Source organism: Zea mays, chromosome 5, assembly GCF_902167145.1.
Source record: "Zea mays cultivar B73 chromosome 5, Zm-B73-REFERENCE-NAM-5.0, whole genome shotgun sequence".
Taxonomy (NCBI): domain Eukaryota; kingdom Viridiplantae; phylum Streptophyta; class Magnoliopsida; order Poales; family Poaceae; genus Zea; species Zea mays.
In genome coordinates, this window is record NC_050100.1 from 69,595,555 (window position 1) to 69,614,448 (window position 18,894).

The 18,894-nt window shown below is 46.8% G+C and overlaps 2 protein-coding genes across 15 annotated transcripts; one reads left to right on the top strand and one right to left on the bottom strand.

Annotated features, from left to right (window-relative positions):
• Positions 1–5,813: 5,813 nt before the first annotated feature.
• On the bottom strand, positions 5,814–6,822 carry LOC103626512 (RING-H2 finger protein ATL79). Its single transcript, XM_008646927.4, has one exon. It carries the CDS (start codon positions 6,617–6,619, stop codon positions 6,008–6,010), a length of 612 nt encoding a protein of 203 aa, XP_008645149.1. The 5' UTR covers positions 6,620–6,822; the 3' UTR covers positions 5,814–6,007.
• A 1,380-nt stretch (positions 6,823–8,202) lies between these two features.
• Positions 8,203–13,231, top strand: LOC100192023 (uncharacterized). Of its 14 annotated transcripts, XM_035959062.1 has the most exons (11): positions 8,251–8,597; positions 8,932–9,143; positions 9,308–9,402; positions 9,486–9,557; positions 9,663–9,756; positions 10,328–11,118; positions 11,231–11,345; positions 11,868–11,963; positions 12,062–12,152; positions 12,340–12,466; positions 12,894–13,231. In XM_035959062.1, exons 4-9 carry the CDS (start codon positions 9,496–9,498, stop codon positions 12,143–12,145), a joined length of 1,242 nt encoding a protein of 413 aa, XP_035814955.1. In that variant the 5' UTR covers positions 8,251–8,597; positions 8,932–9,143; positions 9,308–9,402; positions 9,486–9,495; the 3' UTR covers positions 12,146–12,152; positions 12,340–12,466; positions 12,894–13,231. The 14 variants fall into 14 exon arrangements, with proteins under 14 accessions (XP_035814953.1, XP_035814958.1, XP_035814956.1 ...); XM_035959060.1 differs by lacking the exon at positions 8,932–9,143 and having other exon boundaries at positions 8,203–8,597; XM_035959065.1 differs by lacking the exon at positions 8,932–9,143 and having other exon boundaries at positions 8,229–8,597; positions 12,929–13,187.
• Positions 13,232–18,894: the final 5,663 nt, after the last annotated feature.

Below are 18,894 nucleotides of genomic sequence, written 5' to 3' on the forward strand. Positions count from 1 at the left end.
AAGTGGTGCAAGCGTGGTCCAAAATGTTAAATATGAAGAAAGCATCCATGCATATCTTATAAAATGAATATTGGTTTAATTCCAAGCAACCATTGCACTTACCTTATGCAAACTAGTTCAATTCTGCACTTTTATACTTGCTTTGGTTTGTGTTGGCATCAATCACCAAAAAGGGAGAGATTGAAAGGGAAATAGGGTCAAACCTTTTCCTAAATGTTTTTGGTGGTTGAATTGCCCAACACAAATAATTGGACTAACTAGTTTGCTCTAGAATAAATGTTCTACAGGTGCCAAAGGTTCACATCAAACCAATACAAAGTCAAAATAAAGGGCTCAAAAGAAAGGAGCAAAGGAAACCGAAGTGCTCCCTGGTCTGGCACACCGGACTGTCCGGTGTGCCACCGGACAGTGTCCGGTGCACGAAGGAGGATCGACCTCAAACTCTTCAGCTTCGGGTTTTCCAGCGCAGCTCCGCTATAATTCACTGGACTGTCCAGTTTCGCACCAGACTGTCCGGTGCACTAGCGGAGCAACGGCTGCCTGCGTGCAACAGTCGACTCTGACAGTGAACAGTATAGAATAGTGAACGCGGCAGAAGTCAGAGAAGTTAGTCAGAGGGGCACCGGACTGTCCGGTGTCGCACCGGACTGTCCGGTGCCGCATGAGGACAAAGCCTCCAACGGTCGACCAGCTCCAAGCCCTAACGACAGGATGACGTGGCGGCGCACCGGACACTGTCCGGTGGCGCACCGGACTGTCCGGTGTGCCCATCGCCAGCAGCCTTCTCCAACGGCTACAATTTGGTTGGTGGCTATAAATACCACCCAAACCGGCCACTTCAAGGTATGGGAGCCCAAGCAACATTCCAAGTCATCTAGTTGACATATTCAAGCCCTCCCAACCACCTCTATTCATTGATCCATCCTATACACAAGATTTAGACCACTACAACCAACACAAGTGCCACAAAAGAGAGAGCAAGCGAGAGAGGGCTACTCATTTGAGTTTAGCACTAGTGCCTTGTGAGATTCATTGAGAGATAGTGTGTGCTACATCTTTGTGTTCATTTGAGCGTGGAGTTTTGACTCCCATTGAACTTCCTCCAAAGTTTTGGAGGCTTGTAAAGCTAGCAAGAGACACCAAAGAGTGTGGTGATCCTTGCGGGGTCTTAAGTGATCCTTGAGAAGAAGAAGAGCTCGCCGGTCTTTGGTGATTGGTGGAGAGAGGGAAAGGGTTGAAAGAGACCCGTCCTTAGTGGACTCCTCAACGGGGACTAGGCCTTCGAGGGCCGAACCTCGGTAAAACAAATCACCCGTGTCTCGTGTGTTTATTGCTTATGATTTGTTTGTTCTCTCCCTTTCTAAGTTCTCTTGCGCTACTTTTTCCTAACCTTATTTTGTGTTGTTTCAAGTTAAATTCTTATTTAGAGAAGCAACTCCTTGCAAGAAAGAACTTGTGTTTATCTTCTTCTTAACTAAGCCTTCTTGCATTATTCTCCACTAACATTTCTAGGAGTATTGCTATTGATTAAATTCCGCACTTTTTGAAAACAATACTCGTTGCAAGCAAAGGACTTAGTTTTATACTCCGATAATTGTGAATCTTGTTCTAACCACTAATCAAGGGATCTAGTTTGTATTTAGAATTATAATTTTTAGGTTTCGCCTATCCACCCCCCTCTAGGCGACTTTCAGTCTTTCTATCCAGAGCTTTCCGAGCAATCCCTTCTTATGATATATTTGACGTGCAATGATCGCCAATGATGGTTTTTTGTCTTTGCCTTTATCGGCCACTTCGGGCTGAACCAAGACCTTTTTGCATGTGAGTTCTATTGTATTGACAGGAAATGGTTGTGTGTCCACTTGCATCTCCTGAAAAGCCAACCGGCCCTCATTTATGGTTGATTGTACGTGTCGACGAAAAACATTACAATCATTGGTGGCATGGGAAAAAATAATTATGCCACTTACAATAATCAAGTCTCTTTAATTCATCCATAGGAGGAATAAAATGAGTTAATTTAATGTTACCATTTTTTAGTAGCTCGTCAAATATCCTATCACATTTAGCAATATTAAAGGTAAATTTAATCTCTTCTTGCTGATTCTTTTGAACCGGCTGTAAGGAAGAACATGCAGAAGATTTGACCTTTGTTGGCCAAACAAACTCAGCGATATATACATCTGCGGATTCATCATCTAAATTATCACGCTCTACTAGATGTATAGTACGTACGACCGATTTTGATGTCTTTTTAAATCGGCTTTCACAGGCTAAAACCCGCTGATGTAGCTGAGCTATTGAAAAGAACAGGGTCCCATCTAATTTGTCTCTTAAGTAGGATAGCAACCCATTAAAAGCCAGTCCTGCTAGCTCTTTGTCTGCGACATGTATCCGAAAGCATCAGTTTCTAGTGTCCTGGAACCTCCATATATAATCGTTAATTGATTCTTCGCGTCCCTGTCGGACTGAAGCTAAATCAGCTAGCCCTAATTCATATTCCCTTGAAAAAAATGTTCGTGAAATTTACTCTCTAAATCATTCTAGGAATTAATGGAATTAGGAGGCAGGGCGGTGTACCATGCAAAAGCGGTACTAATAAGGGATAAAGAAAATAAACGAACGTGAAATGCTTCCCCATCGACCAATTCGCCTAGGTGTGCAAGGAACTGGCCTATATGTTCGTGTGTGCTTCTCCCATTTTCACCAGAAAACTTAGAAAACTCCAGTATCCTTGCCCCTTGTGGATATGGGACAATGTCAAACCGGTGATCATATGGCTTCCGATTTGATTGCCCCATCTAGCTACACTAACTCTGAATCTATCTTGAAATAGTTCAGCCATCTCTTCCCTAATTTTCTCCATTGCGCCCGGTGGCAGACAACTAGACCCTAGGCTGTGGGGCTCATTCGGTCGGGCATTGTTATGCCGACCTTGCCGTGACCGATCGATAATGTTGATCGACCTGTGATCGTATGGCGTGTTGTGGTTTAAATATGTAGGGGGCGAAACGTACTGCTGCTGTGGTGTGTAATAATTTGGTGCATAGTGTGCGACAGTAGGTTCTGCGTATGCGTATCCGGTCTGCCCGGTGGTACATCCGAACTGGCCGGTTGTGTTTGCTATTATTGGAGCGCCACACGGTAGCCCTGGTACAGGTCCTGGACTGTCCGGCAGGGAAAGTCGGACGGTCTGCATAAGGGCCGGACTGTCCGGGCAAAAGCTCGTACAGTTCGACCATGTCCAGGGGCGTCGATCTGCCAAGCAAGGACGATAGTGTTGGTATTTGCTCTGGATATGAGTTCATCGACATACCATATAATGTATGGGGCTGTGGATCCCCATTTGTCGCCGATGTATTAGACATAGATATCATGTTACTAGTTTTATATGATGGAAAACTAGAAGCAACAAACTTCTCCAACGTACGCGTTAATTTTCTAATTGATTCTTCCAACCCTCCAATCTATTGTTTCATTTGATTCTGCTGATGATCTACATATTGTTTAATAAATTGAATGTCGTCGGGTTTACTTACGTTGGGGCTTGAAGCGAAGATAGAAGAGACGCGACGTCGGTCTCTCCATGTTTGATAACTTTCTAGCGGTAATCCACCGTGTATTGTGACAAGAATTTCTCTTTCGCTTGACGCATGTAATCCTTGTATTGTTGTTGCTCATCGGCCGTCAGACTTTCAACAGCCAGCTTCAGGATATTATCCGGGGAGATATCGGTGTGATCTTTAGAACCATCCATTTGAGGGCCTATTTTTTAGTAGATCTAGACACCTGTCCCCAGCGGAATCGCCAAAAAGTGTGTTGGCACCGATCCGAGCGCCAAACACTAGAAAGGACCGCTTGGCGGTGCTCTCTGCGGAGGCGCGGACGGTCCGCGACACAGGGCCAGACGGTTCGCAACCTAGCGCAGGAGCGACTCCTCCTCTGCGTACGTCCGTACGGTCCACACCTAGGGCTCGGACGGTCTGCGATGGCGCAGAGGGTCTTTTTCTTCGTAGCAGACCTAGATCTCGCCTCCCGAAAGGGACGCCATCGGGGAGGAGAGATTGTAGGGTGTGTCTTGGCGTCGGCAGGCCACCCAAGACGTCTCTAGTCGACGTAGAGCCGAAGAGAGGTGAAGATTTGATGTAGAAGGAGGCTAAACTAGAACTACTCCTATTGCATAAGGTAAAAACGATAAATAGACTTTATTTGATCTATTGTGGAGGGTTCAATCGGTCGTAGCCCTTCATCTATATAAATGTGAGGTCTGGATCCGCTATAGGTCGTTTCCCGAGCTAATCCCGCGGTTTTAGCTAACAAATCCCGCAAGAAACTCGAAACCCTAACTGATTCTGCGCACGCGTGGACCGTCAGTGAGGACGTTTTGTATGCTCAATAGCAACGTTAGATCATGTTTGTTTTAGTCCAACTGTAATAGATACCACAATAAAAGCTGATACCGGACTATTCAAATTTATTACCGCCGATACTCAAGTGCAAACCATTACAATTATCATTTACGTTATATTTCATGAACCAAACAGCACCTTGTATGTAACAATTCTATGATTAGATAAGTGAAAGGATCAAGATGTCTAATAGACGGTGAATTGATGTCACTAGAGCGGTGGTCCCAGCATAGTAGACTCCACAATAGCTTTCTGTACTAGGATATTTGAATACATTTTGATAGTGGTCGAGGATATATGATTTTTTTCTAGACATTAACAACTATCATATTAGCTGTAGCTAGCTACACGGCCATGCCTGAGGCAGGGCGTGAGGGGCGGCTGACCTAGGCCCCCATCTCCCAGGGCCCCACCCTGATATGATGAAAAGTGTCCTGCTCTAAAGAAAAAGCATTATGATGAAAATGATTGCAGCAATGAGGTAAATCTACAAGGTGAGAAAGACTTTGAAGTAAATTACTTTTTAGTTATGCTTGATATGGCAAGCAGTTCATTAAAAAATAGATTTGAAGACCTCCAAGTATTCAATGGTATATTTGGGCCTCTTCTTAACTCAGCATCATTGAAATCAGTGAATCACATTAAACTCAAGGATTATTGTACCATGTTAGCAAAAACTTTCTCTGTAGATGATTCATTTGATTTTGAGGAAAATAATCTGACATCAGAGTTAAGAATACTGCAAATGACACTGCCTGATAGATCAATGTCTGCTATGGAAATTTTTGAGTTTGTTAGGAGAATGGATTGCTATCCTAAGATATTTGTTGCTTATCGGGTATTATTTACTGTACCAATAAATGTGGCATCAGCTGAAAGGAGCTTCTCAAAGCTTAAGTTATTGAAGAATTATTTAAGGTCTACAATGCCTCAAGAAAGATTAAACGGGCTAGCAACTTTATGTATTGAGATGAAATTATTAGATGATGTCAATATTGAAGCCATCATTGATGATTTTGCATCTAGAAATATTAGAATACATTTTTAAGTTGATCTCTACAATATATTTCAGGTAATAATCTTACTTCTATTTTTTTACTGCTCAAGTTTTTCTATGGTACATCAGGTATAATTAGTTGATATATATATAATAGTAAAAAATAATTTTTATGGTGTTGGGACCTCTGTTTATAATCTTGTTCCGGGCCTCTCAAAAGTCAGAAACGGTCCTAGCTAGCTATAGAATCAAGGTTTGATTCAATTGGTGAACCTTAGTTAGCTTTTTTCTTGTGATCATAGACAGTTTCAAGACGTATGTGTGCAACATCTACTTCGATGGAACTGGCCAAGATCGAAGGCTAACACTAACCATATGCAGCGAAGAGAAATTAACAACGAGACTAATTAATGGCAACCCTGAACAGATTAAACAAGAGTATATAGATATATTGACACATTATTTTAGAATATATAGAATGATCCACTACAACACGCAAACTGAAAATGAAGGAACACCGAACCGACACATGCTAGCTGTGCGCCTGTGCCAAGAACAGTGAACATCGTCGCAACTGGCCATGGCCAAACCGAGCCATTATTCACGACGACGATGGCGTGGCCGCGGCAGCTCCGGCCGGTGCGCGGCACGTCGGGCAGGAGGAGCGGCGTCCCCCCGCGAGCCAGAGCTCGATGCATCGCGCGTGGAAGCCGTGGCCGCAGACCGGCATGACGCGCACGGTGTCCCCGTCTGCGAACTCGGCCAGGCAGATGGCACACTCCGCCGCGGCGCCCGCCAGCTTGGTCCCGGCCGCGGAGTAAACCAGGGCTGGCGGGGGCGGGGGCGGGGGCGCCTCCACGGCCAGCTTCTCCGGGTCGGAGATGTTGGCGTCGCTGTCCCTGTCCCTCTCCCCGGAGCTGGAGCCGGCGCGACCGCGCCGAGCTCGGCGGCTGCGACTGAGGAGGTAGCGCACGGCGGCGTTGAGCGCCAGGGCGAGCGCCAGCGCGGTCAGCAGGGCGGCCAGGATGACGGCCATGTTGCTGGCAAAATCGCCGGCGCCGGAGTAGGGCCCCCACCGGTTGGTGGCGATGCTGCTCGTGGCGGCCGCGCCGGGGTCGGGGTGCCTGCTGTTGGGCTCGGGCCGGTGGCCAAGCTGATGGTCGTGGACGTGGACTTGGCCGTGCTCGGCCTGCCCCTGAGGCGCCATCGCCATGGCCGCCAGGCTACTACTGACCTTGGTGCGTGGTTGGACTGACTGGTGATGAGGTTGTTCCTTTATTAGCTAGCTGGTGATAGTCTAGACGATGATGCTGAGAACACGCAAGCTAGCCACTCACAGTCACAGTGAAGAAACCAACAAAGCGAATCGATAGAGCTGATCCATATACACCGTTCGTACAGGTGGTACAACACAAGAAAGAGACCCATGCATGAGCAAGAGGGACCACCGGTCTAGCTAGTAGCGCCCACGGCATCGGCATATGCATTCTAGCTAGCTACCATTATTTCTTTCTAGCTAATCTTGAGATGGATGTAACCAGGATGCAAGTGGGTTGAAGTACCCAGGAGGGGCTACACTAAAACTCGATAAACAAATATAATAGTTTAAAACAGTCTTAACATAATAAAAATAATAAAATACATAATGAAAAATATAGAATGCAAGAAGAGGCTTTAGGGACTTTATAGACTTGAGAGAGTGGTAGGGCGGGCTCTCGAGCCTTACCCACCCTCACTGCTGCATTCGTCCATGTTTATTCGTAGACCCACAAATAGATCCTATTCAGCAAAACTTCTCTACGTGTGCGGCTCCTGAAGAGGATCTTTACTAAACGATTTTATATCCCATTCTTTTGAGCAACTTCTTAGCCAAAAATTTAAATAAAACGACTAGCTTTTATGTTTAGCTTCTGGACAATCAAATGCTCACAAAAGTTGGGTTAATAAGAAAGTATGGGTTTGTGGTTTTTTAGTTCCTAGAGTTTAGGAAACTAATAATAATATAATCTAAAAGAGACCAAAATCTTAACAATACCTTTCCAGAGAAGCTCTGATGGCTCGTTTGTTTGAGCTACGATTTTGGAGCTTTTTCTGAGTTGTTGCTGACCTTTTGATCAAGACAAACCAATAATAGCTTTTAATCATGTTATTAGCTCATTAAATTGAAGAAGCTAAAAAAACACTATAAAACCATGCTTTTAAGCTTTTCAGATGAACTCATCTTTTTTGAGTTTTAACTTTTTTCTGAAACCAAACCAAAATGATAGATGTTTATTTGAGCTTTCAATTTTTTTAGCTCAAACAAACAAAACCTAAAAACTACCGCTGAAATAAACAAAGCCCTTAATAAAAGAGGTGAGGAGCCCTACTATAAACATTTTAGTAAAAAAAGTCGTTTCGAGCCTTTTTTTTCCAGTAAATAGAACGGGCTCAACCGCTCAAGCATGAGGGAGCCGTTTTTTAAGCATCTCCAAGAGAGGCTCTAAACATGGTCCTATTTTAAATATAGGGCTCAAAATCATAAAACATTCTTCCAACAGTGACCCTATTTTATAAAATTTCATTAAATGGTTATAGGGCTCAGTCTCTCGGGTCCTAAATATAGTACCCATATACTGGAGTCCTATCCTCATTTCCACTTAATCTCCAACCATTTATTTCCTAATATCATGATTTATTTCCTAAATAGCATTATTTAAGGTCTGACTATTGGATTAAACATTTCTTTTGAGACTCTAAACATTTTAAATATGGTTCTATTTCAAATTTTAGGACTCTATTTTAGGGTTTGTTGTTAGAGATGCTCTTAGTAAAAAAAAAACGGGCTCGAGGAGGACGGCTCGAGCAGGAGTGCGTGTGGTCGCGCGTGATGCGGACCAGTTCCAGGTTCCAGCGAGAGTGCGCGGATGTCGGCGGCGCGGCCTTGGCCTAGTGCGCAAACAAGGAGGGGGGAGGGCCGCGGGCAGGCGGCCTTGACTTGCGGCGCGGGCACCGCCATCGCTGTCTGAGGCCGCGCGGGCTCGCTCGCTCGCTCGCAAACTAGGGTCGGTGGACCGTGCTTGCGCACGTTTTCTCCCCTCCTCCTCGCCCACCGCTGCCACCAATCACGCCGCTGCCGGCTCAGCCGTTGGAGCCGCCTCGATCCGGACTCACCCGCGTTGGACCTCTCCGTTCCCCTCTACTAGGAATTGGTATGCGTCTCTTTTTCTTAGTCAATCGACCTATCTATCCGCGCGCTACAGAGTCTTCTGCTTTTCCAACTTCATGCCTGCTGCTTGCGATGGACGAAAACGTAATCGTTGTTCATCATTTAACGGATTTTGCTATGCTACTTCATCATGCTTCAAACGGAGACCTACTAGGTATACCTGCTACTAATAATATCATATTGAATCTAGTTCTGGCTTCATTTAACTGTTCTAATTCTGGCTTCATGCATGATAAAACTTGATTGTGTATTTGGCGCTATCTAAATCTAGATGACACTGATTGTTCATTATCCATGTGTTTGGTTGGCTGCATCAGGAGAGCCAGACTCCTCACATGCATTGACTACGGTTGAGCGCGTGTTTGGTTCGCTGCAGCTAGGAAGCTGGGCGCGCATGCACTTGTGCAGCCTAGGATTATTTCGCTGCATCCACAAATACATAGGAATCACACTTTATGAGTTTATGAGATCTTCAGCAGTAACAACTAACTAGAATGGCAAGGTGTATCCATTGTACCTGAAATCCTCAGTTAAGCTCTGCGCAATGCACGTACCTGAGATGTTTTTCAGCTTCGGTTCTTTGTTTCCATCACATCTGCACATTATGTATAATATAGTAGTACAGCTTGACAGTTTCCTTCCCCTTTTCATGCTCATGGCATCACTGATATATCTTTTTTCATGTCTGTGTAGGAGATCGGTCCAGATACCTCTCACAATTTTGCCTCTATCTATTTGACTTTTCAAAGAGAGATTAATACTATACCCCTACTGGCTAAAGGGTTACAGTAAGTAACACTATGTGTGATGTTAATATTTGGCTCCCTACTTCTGTGCCTGATGCTTTTCCCCCATCGTTTTTAAACTGTAGGAGTATTCCTATGGACATGATATCATCCTGTCCCATCTGCAATATACAAGTTCTTACGGTTGAGCTGGAATGGTAATGGCAATTTCCTCTCCATACTTCTGCAACTGAGCATGTCCTCTTTTTTTTCACACGTGGCATTGTGCAAAACATACCAACATTTGTCATCATCATTTGTAGGCATGCCAATAGCCACTTTGATGACGATCAACTCCAAAGGGACATCGAATTAGCACATCAGATAGCAGTTGCTGAATCAAGTACAGATACCATGGTAATACTCTTGCTTTGACTTTTTCCTTCACATTGTTTCAATAATAGTAGCTGTAGACCAGGGGTCATTTCAATAAATGAAAGGTTCTCTCTGCATAGCATTTAGCTGAATCTGGTAAAGATACCATGGAAATTTTCTGCTAAGGCTATCTCCAGTAGCTTACCCATTTCTATACCCATATTCAAACTCCACTTTGCGAACAGTACAGTCTATAGTGCAAAACAATGTTTTGGGTGACCATATGAGTGAACAGCACATGGTCTAACAATTTTCTCTCTTTCATAAGAATAATGTAGGCGTGGATCATTATCCATTTCTGTAGTGCAATTTCTTTGTGGGGGGTAGGGACGCCTTACAGTGTGTACATGTATTGTTCGAAAACATGCACATACTTGCCACCCGGTGCTGTTGCTGTTAAAACCTTCAACAGAGATATGCTTAGACTTGAGCAGAGAGTGAAATGCTGTTCTAGTTGCCCTGGTTTGTGATCCACTAGTCCAGAAACGCCTTGGTATGTTTTGCATCCCTTGTTTTGGCAGGGTTATAATTCAGCGGATCCTTTTTTTTGCAGAATGACCCAAAACATTATAGTGGATCATTCACTAGTGACTCTAATACTATAGGGGCCTCATCGAGTCATAGTGGATACTCACACCATTACAGTGAGCTATTGGATGAACAAATCTCTTGTATGGTCAGAGCACAAATTCGAAGCAAAGTTCAAGAAGTGGAAGGCGGTATTATGAGCTTGTTGAGGAGCTGCTTGGAGTCAGAAGCTGGTTCCTCAAAAAGTATGATATCAGGCTATATTGACCATCATCAGAGTCTTTCATCAGAAGATAAGGGATGGGGCTGTGGATGGAGAAATATTCAGATGCTGAGCTCTCATCTATTGAAGCAAAGACAAGAAGCTAGAGAAGTATTATTTGGTGGTTCTGGATTTGTTCCTGACATCCCTTCACTCCAGAGGTGGCTTGAGATTGCTTGGGATAAAAAATTTGATACGATTGGCTCCAGCCACTTTCACAACAAAGTTTATGGTGCCAAGAAGTGGATAGGGACTACAGAATGTGCTACCCTCTTCCGCTCTTTTGGCCTCCGTGCAAAGATTGTAGATTTTGATAGCACAGAATCATCCGACCTCCAAAGTAAGAACAGTAGCCATGCAGCAAGTCAAGTACGAGGACTTATGGATAAGTTCTTAATAAAGAGTAATTCCCCTAAATCATCGTCTGAATTTTGTCAAGAGGATGCTGAAAGTATGAGAGGCCAACACGCCCTTGTTGACTGGGTTTGGAACTATTTTGCATGTGAGCGCTCTGATAGATTAACCACACAGCGTGCCACTGTCAGCAATAAAACGTAAGATCTTCTATGTCTCCCTTTTGAGAAATGTTCTATTCCATAATCTGATATACTTACAGTATCTATAAATAACTTCGTTATATACTAACTAAAGTGGTGCTGGTCACAGACCACTCTATTTTCAACATCAAGGTCATTCAAGGACAATTGTTGGGATTCAAAAGGAAATGGTTCACCGTGGATCTCAAGAACAATACACCCTTTTGATTTTAGATCCTGGTCATGTAAGTTACAGTTACCACTCATTTTATTGGTCTGAACTATTTCCCCTTTATTGTCACTTAGCTGTGATTTAGTTTCACATTCTATTTGAAGCTCAGCTCATGGTGTAAGTTGGTTTGTTTCACTAGTGACTCTAATACTGTTTGGTATTTTCGTTCTTTACACTTTTTGCTGAACAATCACTTTGAATATCACCAACATAAACTGAACATCTGGTGTCTACCTCGGCATGCATGTATGTTTAACCCTGTAGAAAATCTTGAGGCCCACTTGCTTCTCATGTGAATGGACTCTTGCCTTGTGGTATTGATTGAGAAACAGCAACTTAGATTTCAAAAGCACCTGCCCACATTCGGTGTAACAAGTCGTTGTTTTGATGTGTTGCGGTGTATTGTGCATTATATTTTCTTTGCCCGATTCCTTTTTAAGTATGCATAGTCTATTTTGAAACTTCTAGAATAGACTATGAATTGTTGTTTCTCCATCAGTATGCTATTCAAATGTTTTCCCGTAATATGCCACAGAGAACTGCAGATCTAGAAAGGTCCCTAAGAAGCAAAAATGGATGGCAGCGTCTGGTGAAGAGAGGTGTCCACACGCTCAGGAAGCCACAGTATCAGGTACATCAAATGGCTCCAAAGTATATGAACTGAAGAAGGCATACATGAATTTGTACATTTATACAATACATTATCTGGTGTACATGTCATGTTATCAGTTATGTTATGTGGATCCTGGAATTGCTAGTTCAGAAGAGATGGAGCAACTGAAGACTATTGATAGTATGCTTGTCAGGTTTTAGGTTCCTGGTAAGTGTGAAAACTTATCCTGTCTTTCTTCGTTTACATGTCAACTATGAGAAATTGTGGCTAACTAATTATTGGTTTTCATACCACCTTTTATGAACGCCTTCATCAGTTACTTTGATCTAACTCAATGCTGTATTTGTTCTGTATTACCTTGCATGTTTCTCCGAATTTCTTGGTTGAACAACAGAAAACAGGATGAGGATTATATGTGTTTTGCACACAGGGCACTCCCCTGGTTGAAGAAACAAGAACATCTAATCCATTGCCGAACGGTGCGCTGTACGAATGACACAGCAAGGATGGGCCTGCAGAAAGTATGATTTATGTTTTCCCCGTATCCTTATGTTTCCAAGTAATACATGACAAATAAAAAATCTTTAAGTCTTAGTCGATGATCGTTCAGCATCCTGAATGTTTCACAGTTGACATCCTGTCTCATGCCTACTTGCCTGGGGTGGTAATGGATCACGATCCAAATGCTCCATATTTTATCAGGGCTCTAAATTAATTTTAGTTAAAAAATAAATAGAAATATAGCCTGATCCTAATCCGATTCGATCATTAAATTTTATACTGTAAAATTTAGAGCCCATTTACACCCCTACTCATGCCTTCTTTTTAAATCAGAAAAATTGAATGCAGTTCAAGACATAAATGTCAATCTAATATTCAGTGTGGTCCTAACATGGCATGCTCGACTCATGCGAAATGCTAAGCTTGCTGATTAACTGTTGTTTGCAGGATCTTTGACGCTGCCTAACTGAATCTGCTTGCAGACTGGATCTACTGTTGTTTGGAGGACCTTAGAAGGGTCCTGACTGCTTTCGTAACTGGACCTGCCCGTTGGGCTTGTTCGGTTATCTGAACGACTGAACCTGTGGTGTAGGTAAACGAAGCAGAGCTTGATGTACAGTACAGTCGCTTGTGTTGAAGTGGAGAGAATAAAAGTGTTTGTACATATAATAACATCCTGCAGTTGTTAATCTTTTGTTACACATCTGATGCCGCCCGCGCACTCAGCTCAGTTGACTGGAATATTGACTCAAGGATCGTATTCTGCACAAGTTGGAATCTGGCCATATGTTTGTTGTTTGTTGGGTGTCGAGCCATCCCTTCTTTCGATTAAATATAGTCGCACGTATGAGTACAAAATTTGTTGATCCTATGTGTATTTGCAGTACGGCCTGTTTTAAGGGGCATTTGGCAGAGCTCTTATAGCTCCGCTTCAAACGAGAATCACTCTAGCAGAGCCAAATAGTAAAACTTTAAACTGCTTCATGATGAAAGTGAAGTGAAATGTATTATCTTTTTTGTACTATAAAGGGGGAGCAAAAAAAAAACCCAGCTTCCCACTACTTTAAACCTCTCCACTCTCTAACCTCTTAGTAATCATTTCACACTTTACAGTTTATTTGCTAAATGATTTTCATAAAATAGATTTACTTTTGTTAGAGAATCAATTGAAATCACTCTAGCCTATTTGCTAAATGGTGCCCATGGGACGAAGATGGGTTCTAGCCTATTTGCTAAATGGTGCCCATGGGACGAAGATGGGTTTAAGCGGTATGCGCAACGCGACATGAAAGGTCCACAATACCCTCGATAAGTTCAAAAAATCATATGTGCATGACTCGAAGGTACATATGTAATTCTAAATGAAATTATACATCATCACTATAAATAGCGAGTTAACGACACAATATCCATGTGTAGGGAATACTTTTTGTTCAGGTACGCAGGCATCACATATTGCTTAGCATCCAAAGCTATAATATTTGAACACTCTTGATTCACCTTTAATACCTCTGTTTAGATGTAAATATTATAGCACATAATTGGAAATTAGAATCAACCTTCCTAAATTATGTTGTTTGGTTGCACGTGAAATTTATATTTGAAATCAGAGGCCTAATTTCCTGTAATTAGACTATAACTAGAACCTCCATCTCCCAATACAAAAGCCTCACCCCTCATTTTTGCATAGAATTATACCGCACAATTTTAACTCCAATTTAGTGACATACAAACAATAGAATTGGAATTACATCTTATTTCAATACCATGGCTGATTTGGTATTCAACCCAACTCAATTCCATGCCCTCCAATATCGACATCCAAACGGAGCATAAATGTATTCATGTAGTCATCTATAAACTGGAAAAAGGGAAATCAAGGAATGAAGATTATATTACATGATCAATGCCTTTTCATATATTTGAGTTATGTTTTGTTATATACCTTCATCTCTCTTTAACCTTCTTCTCTCTTAGTCACTCTCTGATTATATGGTTATAAGTAAATCAGAAGGGAGAGAGAATAATATTAATTTAATTGTGTTGCCATTTTTAAGTTTTTCTCTGAATTCCTAATAGGTGACCAACACAAATTATAAAAAGCTACTAGCTGGCTTTCACTAGTACACAAAAGTTCTATACTGACGGTTGTAAACCTATTTGCACTAGTGTTTTTTATGGGTCAGTAGAAATATTTTTTCTACAGGCGAGTAATTGAGAATCGCATGTGGAAATCGATTTCCACTGTCGATTGAGCTAAGAAAACTATCAGTGGAAATCGATTTCAACTGGTGGCTGAGATAATAAAACCGCCAGTGAAAATATTTTTCCAAGAAACATAAAAACGGGTTTAAAATAGCAAAAAAATATTTTTATTAGGAGGGAGGCCCCAGCGTCCGCCGTCTCCATCAAAGTCGCGGCATTTTTCCCATCTAAGGTCGTTTGCAAAATTTACATTTTAAATTTGATAAATTTAGATATAGTTTTTAAGAGCCGAAATGATTTCAAATAAAAAGATGTCAACTACAAAATTTCATAACTTTTAGAGATCTACAACTTTTATATTGGTGTTTTTTTCATACGAGTTCATTTCAAAAACTCAAAAAAAATCAGGATAAAAATGATTTCTAGTGACGGTTTTGTCGGGGACCATAATTAGGGGTACCCTCAAGGCTCCTAATTCTCAGCTGGTAACCCCATCAGCATAAAGCTGCAAAGGCCTGATGGGTGCGATTAAGTCAGGGATCAGTCCATTCAAGGGACTCGATCACGCCTCGCCCGAGCCTAGCCTCGGACAAGGGCAGCCGACCTCGGAGGATCTCCGCCTTGCCCGAGGCCCCCCTCCAGCGGCGAACATATTTCCGGCTCGCCCGAGGCCATATCTTCGCCAAGAAGCAACCCTGACCAAATCGCCACGCCGACCGACCAAATCGCAGGAGTATTTAATGCAAAGGTGGTCTAACACCTTTATCCTGACGCGCGCCCTTCAGTCGACAGAGCCGAAGTGACCGCCGTCACTTCGCCGCTCCACTGACCGGCCTGACAGAAAGACAGTGCCGCCTGCGCCGCTCCGACTGCGGTGCCACTTGACAGAGTGAGGCTGACAGGCAGTCAGGCCCGGCCGCAGGCGCCATAGGAAGCTCTGCTCCGTCCGACCCAGGGCTCGGACTCGGGCTAAGCCCCGGAAGACGGCGAACTCCGCTCCGCCCGACCCAGGGCTCGGACTTGGGCTCAGCCCCAGAAGACGACGAACTCCGCTTCGCCCGACCCCAGGGCTCGGACTCAGCCCTGGCTTCAGCCGACGGTCTCCGCCTCGCCCGACCCAGGGGCTCAGACTCGACCACGGCCACGGAAGACAGACTCGACCTCGACCTCGGAGGAGCCTCCACATCACGCAACCTAGGGTGCGGGCCAGCCACGTCAACAGGAGGCGCCATCATTACTCTACCCCGAGCTGACTCAGGCTACGGGGAACAAGACCGGCGTCCCATCTGGCTCGCTCCGCTAGATAGGCAATGATAGCGCCCCGCACACTCCCTGACGACGGCGGCTCTCGGCCCCCTTACGAAAGCAAGAGGACGTCAGCAAGGACTCAACCGCCCCGATAGCTGTCCTTCCGCCAGGCTCCAGCGCTCCTCCGACAGCCACGACATCACACCAACTGGGTGCCAAAACCTCTCCGGCTGCCATGACGGCGTGTACTTAGGGCACTAGCTCCCCTCCGCTAGACACGTAGCACTCTGCTACACCTCCCATTGTACACCTGGATCCTCTCCTTACGTCTATAAAAGGAAGGACCAGGGCCCTCTTACAGAGGGTTGGCCGCGCGGGGACGAGGACGAGACAGGCGCTCGCGTGAGGCCGCTCGCTCCCTCTCCCGCGTGGACGCTTGTAATCCCCTACTGCAAGCGCACCCGACCTGGGCGCGGGACGAACACGAAGGCCACGGGATTTCCACCTCTCTCACGCCCATCTTCCCCGCGTGGTGGAAGAACAACGTTCGAGCTCACCCCGTCCTCTCCCCCACCGACGGAGGAGGAGGCGGGGCAACCAAGGCCAAGCAGGAGGCAGCACCTCGTCAGCTGTCGAGCAAGTCGACAGCGCCGGCGCCCCAACGGGGGGCACGTCGGGCATGGACCTCGCGTTTGAGACGAAGACGAGCGCCGTCTCCCTGCAACACGCCGATTCCGAGCAAACGGACGACGCCAGCGCGCTCGCGAAAGGCTTGCTGGACGTCACCCTCGTACCTAAGACGACGGTGCGGTCAGTCCCCGACGTGACTTCATCACCGCCCGTCGACCAAGAGGTACCGACCGATTCCCATCTCACGCCTTTCAGATTCAGCCTCGAACCGCCAAGCGACCTCGCTTTGGCGGACGCTCTCGTAGAGGCGAGTCCAAACCCTCTGGGGTATCGTGTGCGGTCACCCTGGGACCAGCTGACGGACGTCTCGACCTACGGGCCCTCTGGGCCCGAGGAAGACGACGCGCCCGACTTCTGCTGGGATTTCTCTGGACTTGGCAACCCCAGTGCCATGCGAGACTTTATGACCGCATGCGACTACTGCCTTTCCGACTGTTCTGATGGTAGCCACGGCCTCGGCGACGAGGACTGCGGCCCAAGCCGCGAATGTTTCCACGTCGATCTAAGGGGTCCCTCCGAAGGCAACCATCTCGGCATGCCGGAGGACGGTGATCTCCCTAGGCCGGTGCCTCGCGTTGACATCCCACGGGAGCTAGCTGTGGTCCCCGTTCTGGCGGGGGGTCACGACCCGCAGCTCGAGCAAATCCGTGGGGTGCAGGCCAGGCTCGACGAGGGGGCAGGAGCACTTGAGCCGATCCGCCGGGACGTCGGGCAGGAATGGGCGGGCCAGCCTCCGGCCGGAGAAATACGTCATCTACCCCAGGGCTTCCAGCACCGCATCGCCGATGATGTCAGGGTCAGGCCGCCACCCGCATCCAGTGGGGTCGGCCAGAACCTAGCTGCAGCAGCAATACTTCTTCGTGCGATGCCAGAGCCATCAACCACCGAGGGGCGGTGAATCCAGGGAGAGCTCAAGAATCTCCTGGAAGGCGCCGCGGTCCGACGGGCTGAGAGCTCCGCCTCCCGAAGGCAGGGGTACCCCTCGGAACATCGTGCCGCGACTTCCCGATTTGTGCGGGAAGCCTCGGTCCACACCGGGCGCACGCGCAACACAGCGCCTGCGGCCCCGGGTCGCCTCGGCAATGAGCACCATCACCGCGACCGTCGGGCCCACCTCGACGAGAGGGTGCGCCGAGGCTACCACCCCAGGCGGGGAGGACGCTACGACAGCGGGGAGGATTGAAGTCCCTCGCCCGAACCGCCCGGTCCGCAGGCCTTCAGCCGGGCCATACGACGGGCGCCGTTCCCGACCCAGTTCCGACCCCCGGCTACTATCACAAAGTACTCGGGGGAGACGAGACCGGAGCTGTGGCTCGCGGATTACCGGCTGGCCTGCCAACTGGGTGGAACGGACGATGACAACCTCATCATCCGCAACCTCCCTTGTTCCTCTCCGACACCGCTCGCGCCTGGTTGGAGCACCTGCCTCTGGGGCAGATCTCCAACTGGGACGACCTGGTCCAGGCCTTCGCCGGCAATTTTTAGGGCACGTACGTGCGCCCTGGAAACTCCTGGGACCTCCGAAGCTGCCGACAGCAGCCGGGAGAGTCTCTCCGGGACTACATCCGGCGATTCTCGAAGCAGCGCACCGAGCTGCCCAACATCATCGACTCGGATGTCATCGGCGCGTTCCTCGCTGGCACCACCTGCCGCGACCTGGTGAGCAAGCTGGATCGCAAGACCCCTACCAGGGCGAGCGAGCTGATGGACATCGCCACCAAGTTCGCCTCTGGCCAGGAGGCAGTCGAGGCTATCTTTCGGAAGGACAAGCAGCCCCAGGGCCGCCCACTGGAAGATGCCCCCGAGGCGTCAACTCAGCGCGGCGCCAAGAAGAAGGGCAAGAAGAAGTCGCAAGCGAAACGCGACGCCGCCGACGCGGACCTTGTCGCCGCCGCCGAGTACAAGAACCCTCGGAAACCCCCCGGAGGTGCCAACCTCTTCGACAAGATGCTCAAGGAGTCGTGCCCCTACCACCAGGGACCCGTCAAGCACACCCTTGAGGAGTGCGTCATGCTTCGGCGCCACTTCCACAGGGTCGGGCCACCCGTGGAGGGTGGTAGGGCCCACGACGGCGACAAGAAGGAAGATCAACAGGCAGGAGAGTTCCCCGAGGTCCGCGACTGCTTCATGATCTACGGTGGGCAAGCGGCGAACGCCTCGGCTCGGCACCGCAAGCAGGAGCGTCGGGAGGTCTGTTCGGTGAAGGTGGCGACGCCAGTCTACCTAGACTGGTCCGACGAGCCCATCACCTTCGACCGAGCTGACCACCCCGACCACGTGCCGAGCCTGGGGAAATACCCGCTCG

What these genes read in the sequence shown, in the direction of transcription:
- LOC103626512 (XM_008646927.4), bottom strand. Translation starts at nt 6,619, where the DNA reads ATGGCGATGGCGCCTCAGGGGCAGGCCGAGCACGGCCAAGTCCACGTC.
- LOC100192023 (XM_035959060.1), top strand. Translation starts at nt 9,496, where the DNA reads ATGGACATGATATCATCCTGTCCCATCTGCAATATACAAGTTCTTACG. An exon ending in CTTACGGTTGAGCTGGAATG is followed by an intron (nt 9,558 to 9,662) that starts GTAATGGCAATT and finishes CATCATTTGTAG; the next exon opens with GCATGCCAATAGCCACTTTG. An exon ending in AATCAAGTACAGATACCATG is followed by an intron (nt 9,757 to 10,327) that starts GTAATACTCTTG and finishes TTTTTTTTGCAG; the next exon opens with AATGACCCAAAACATTATAG.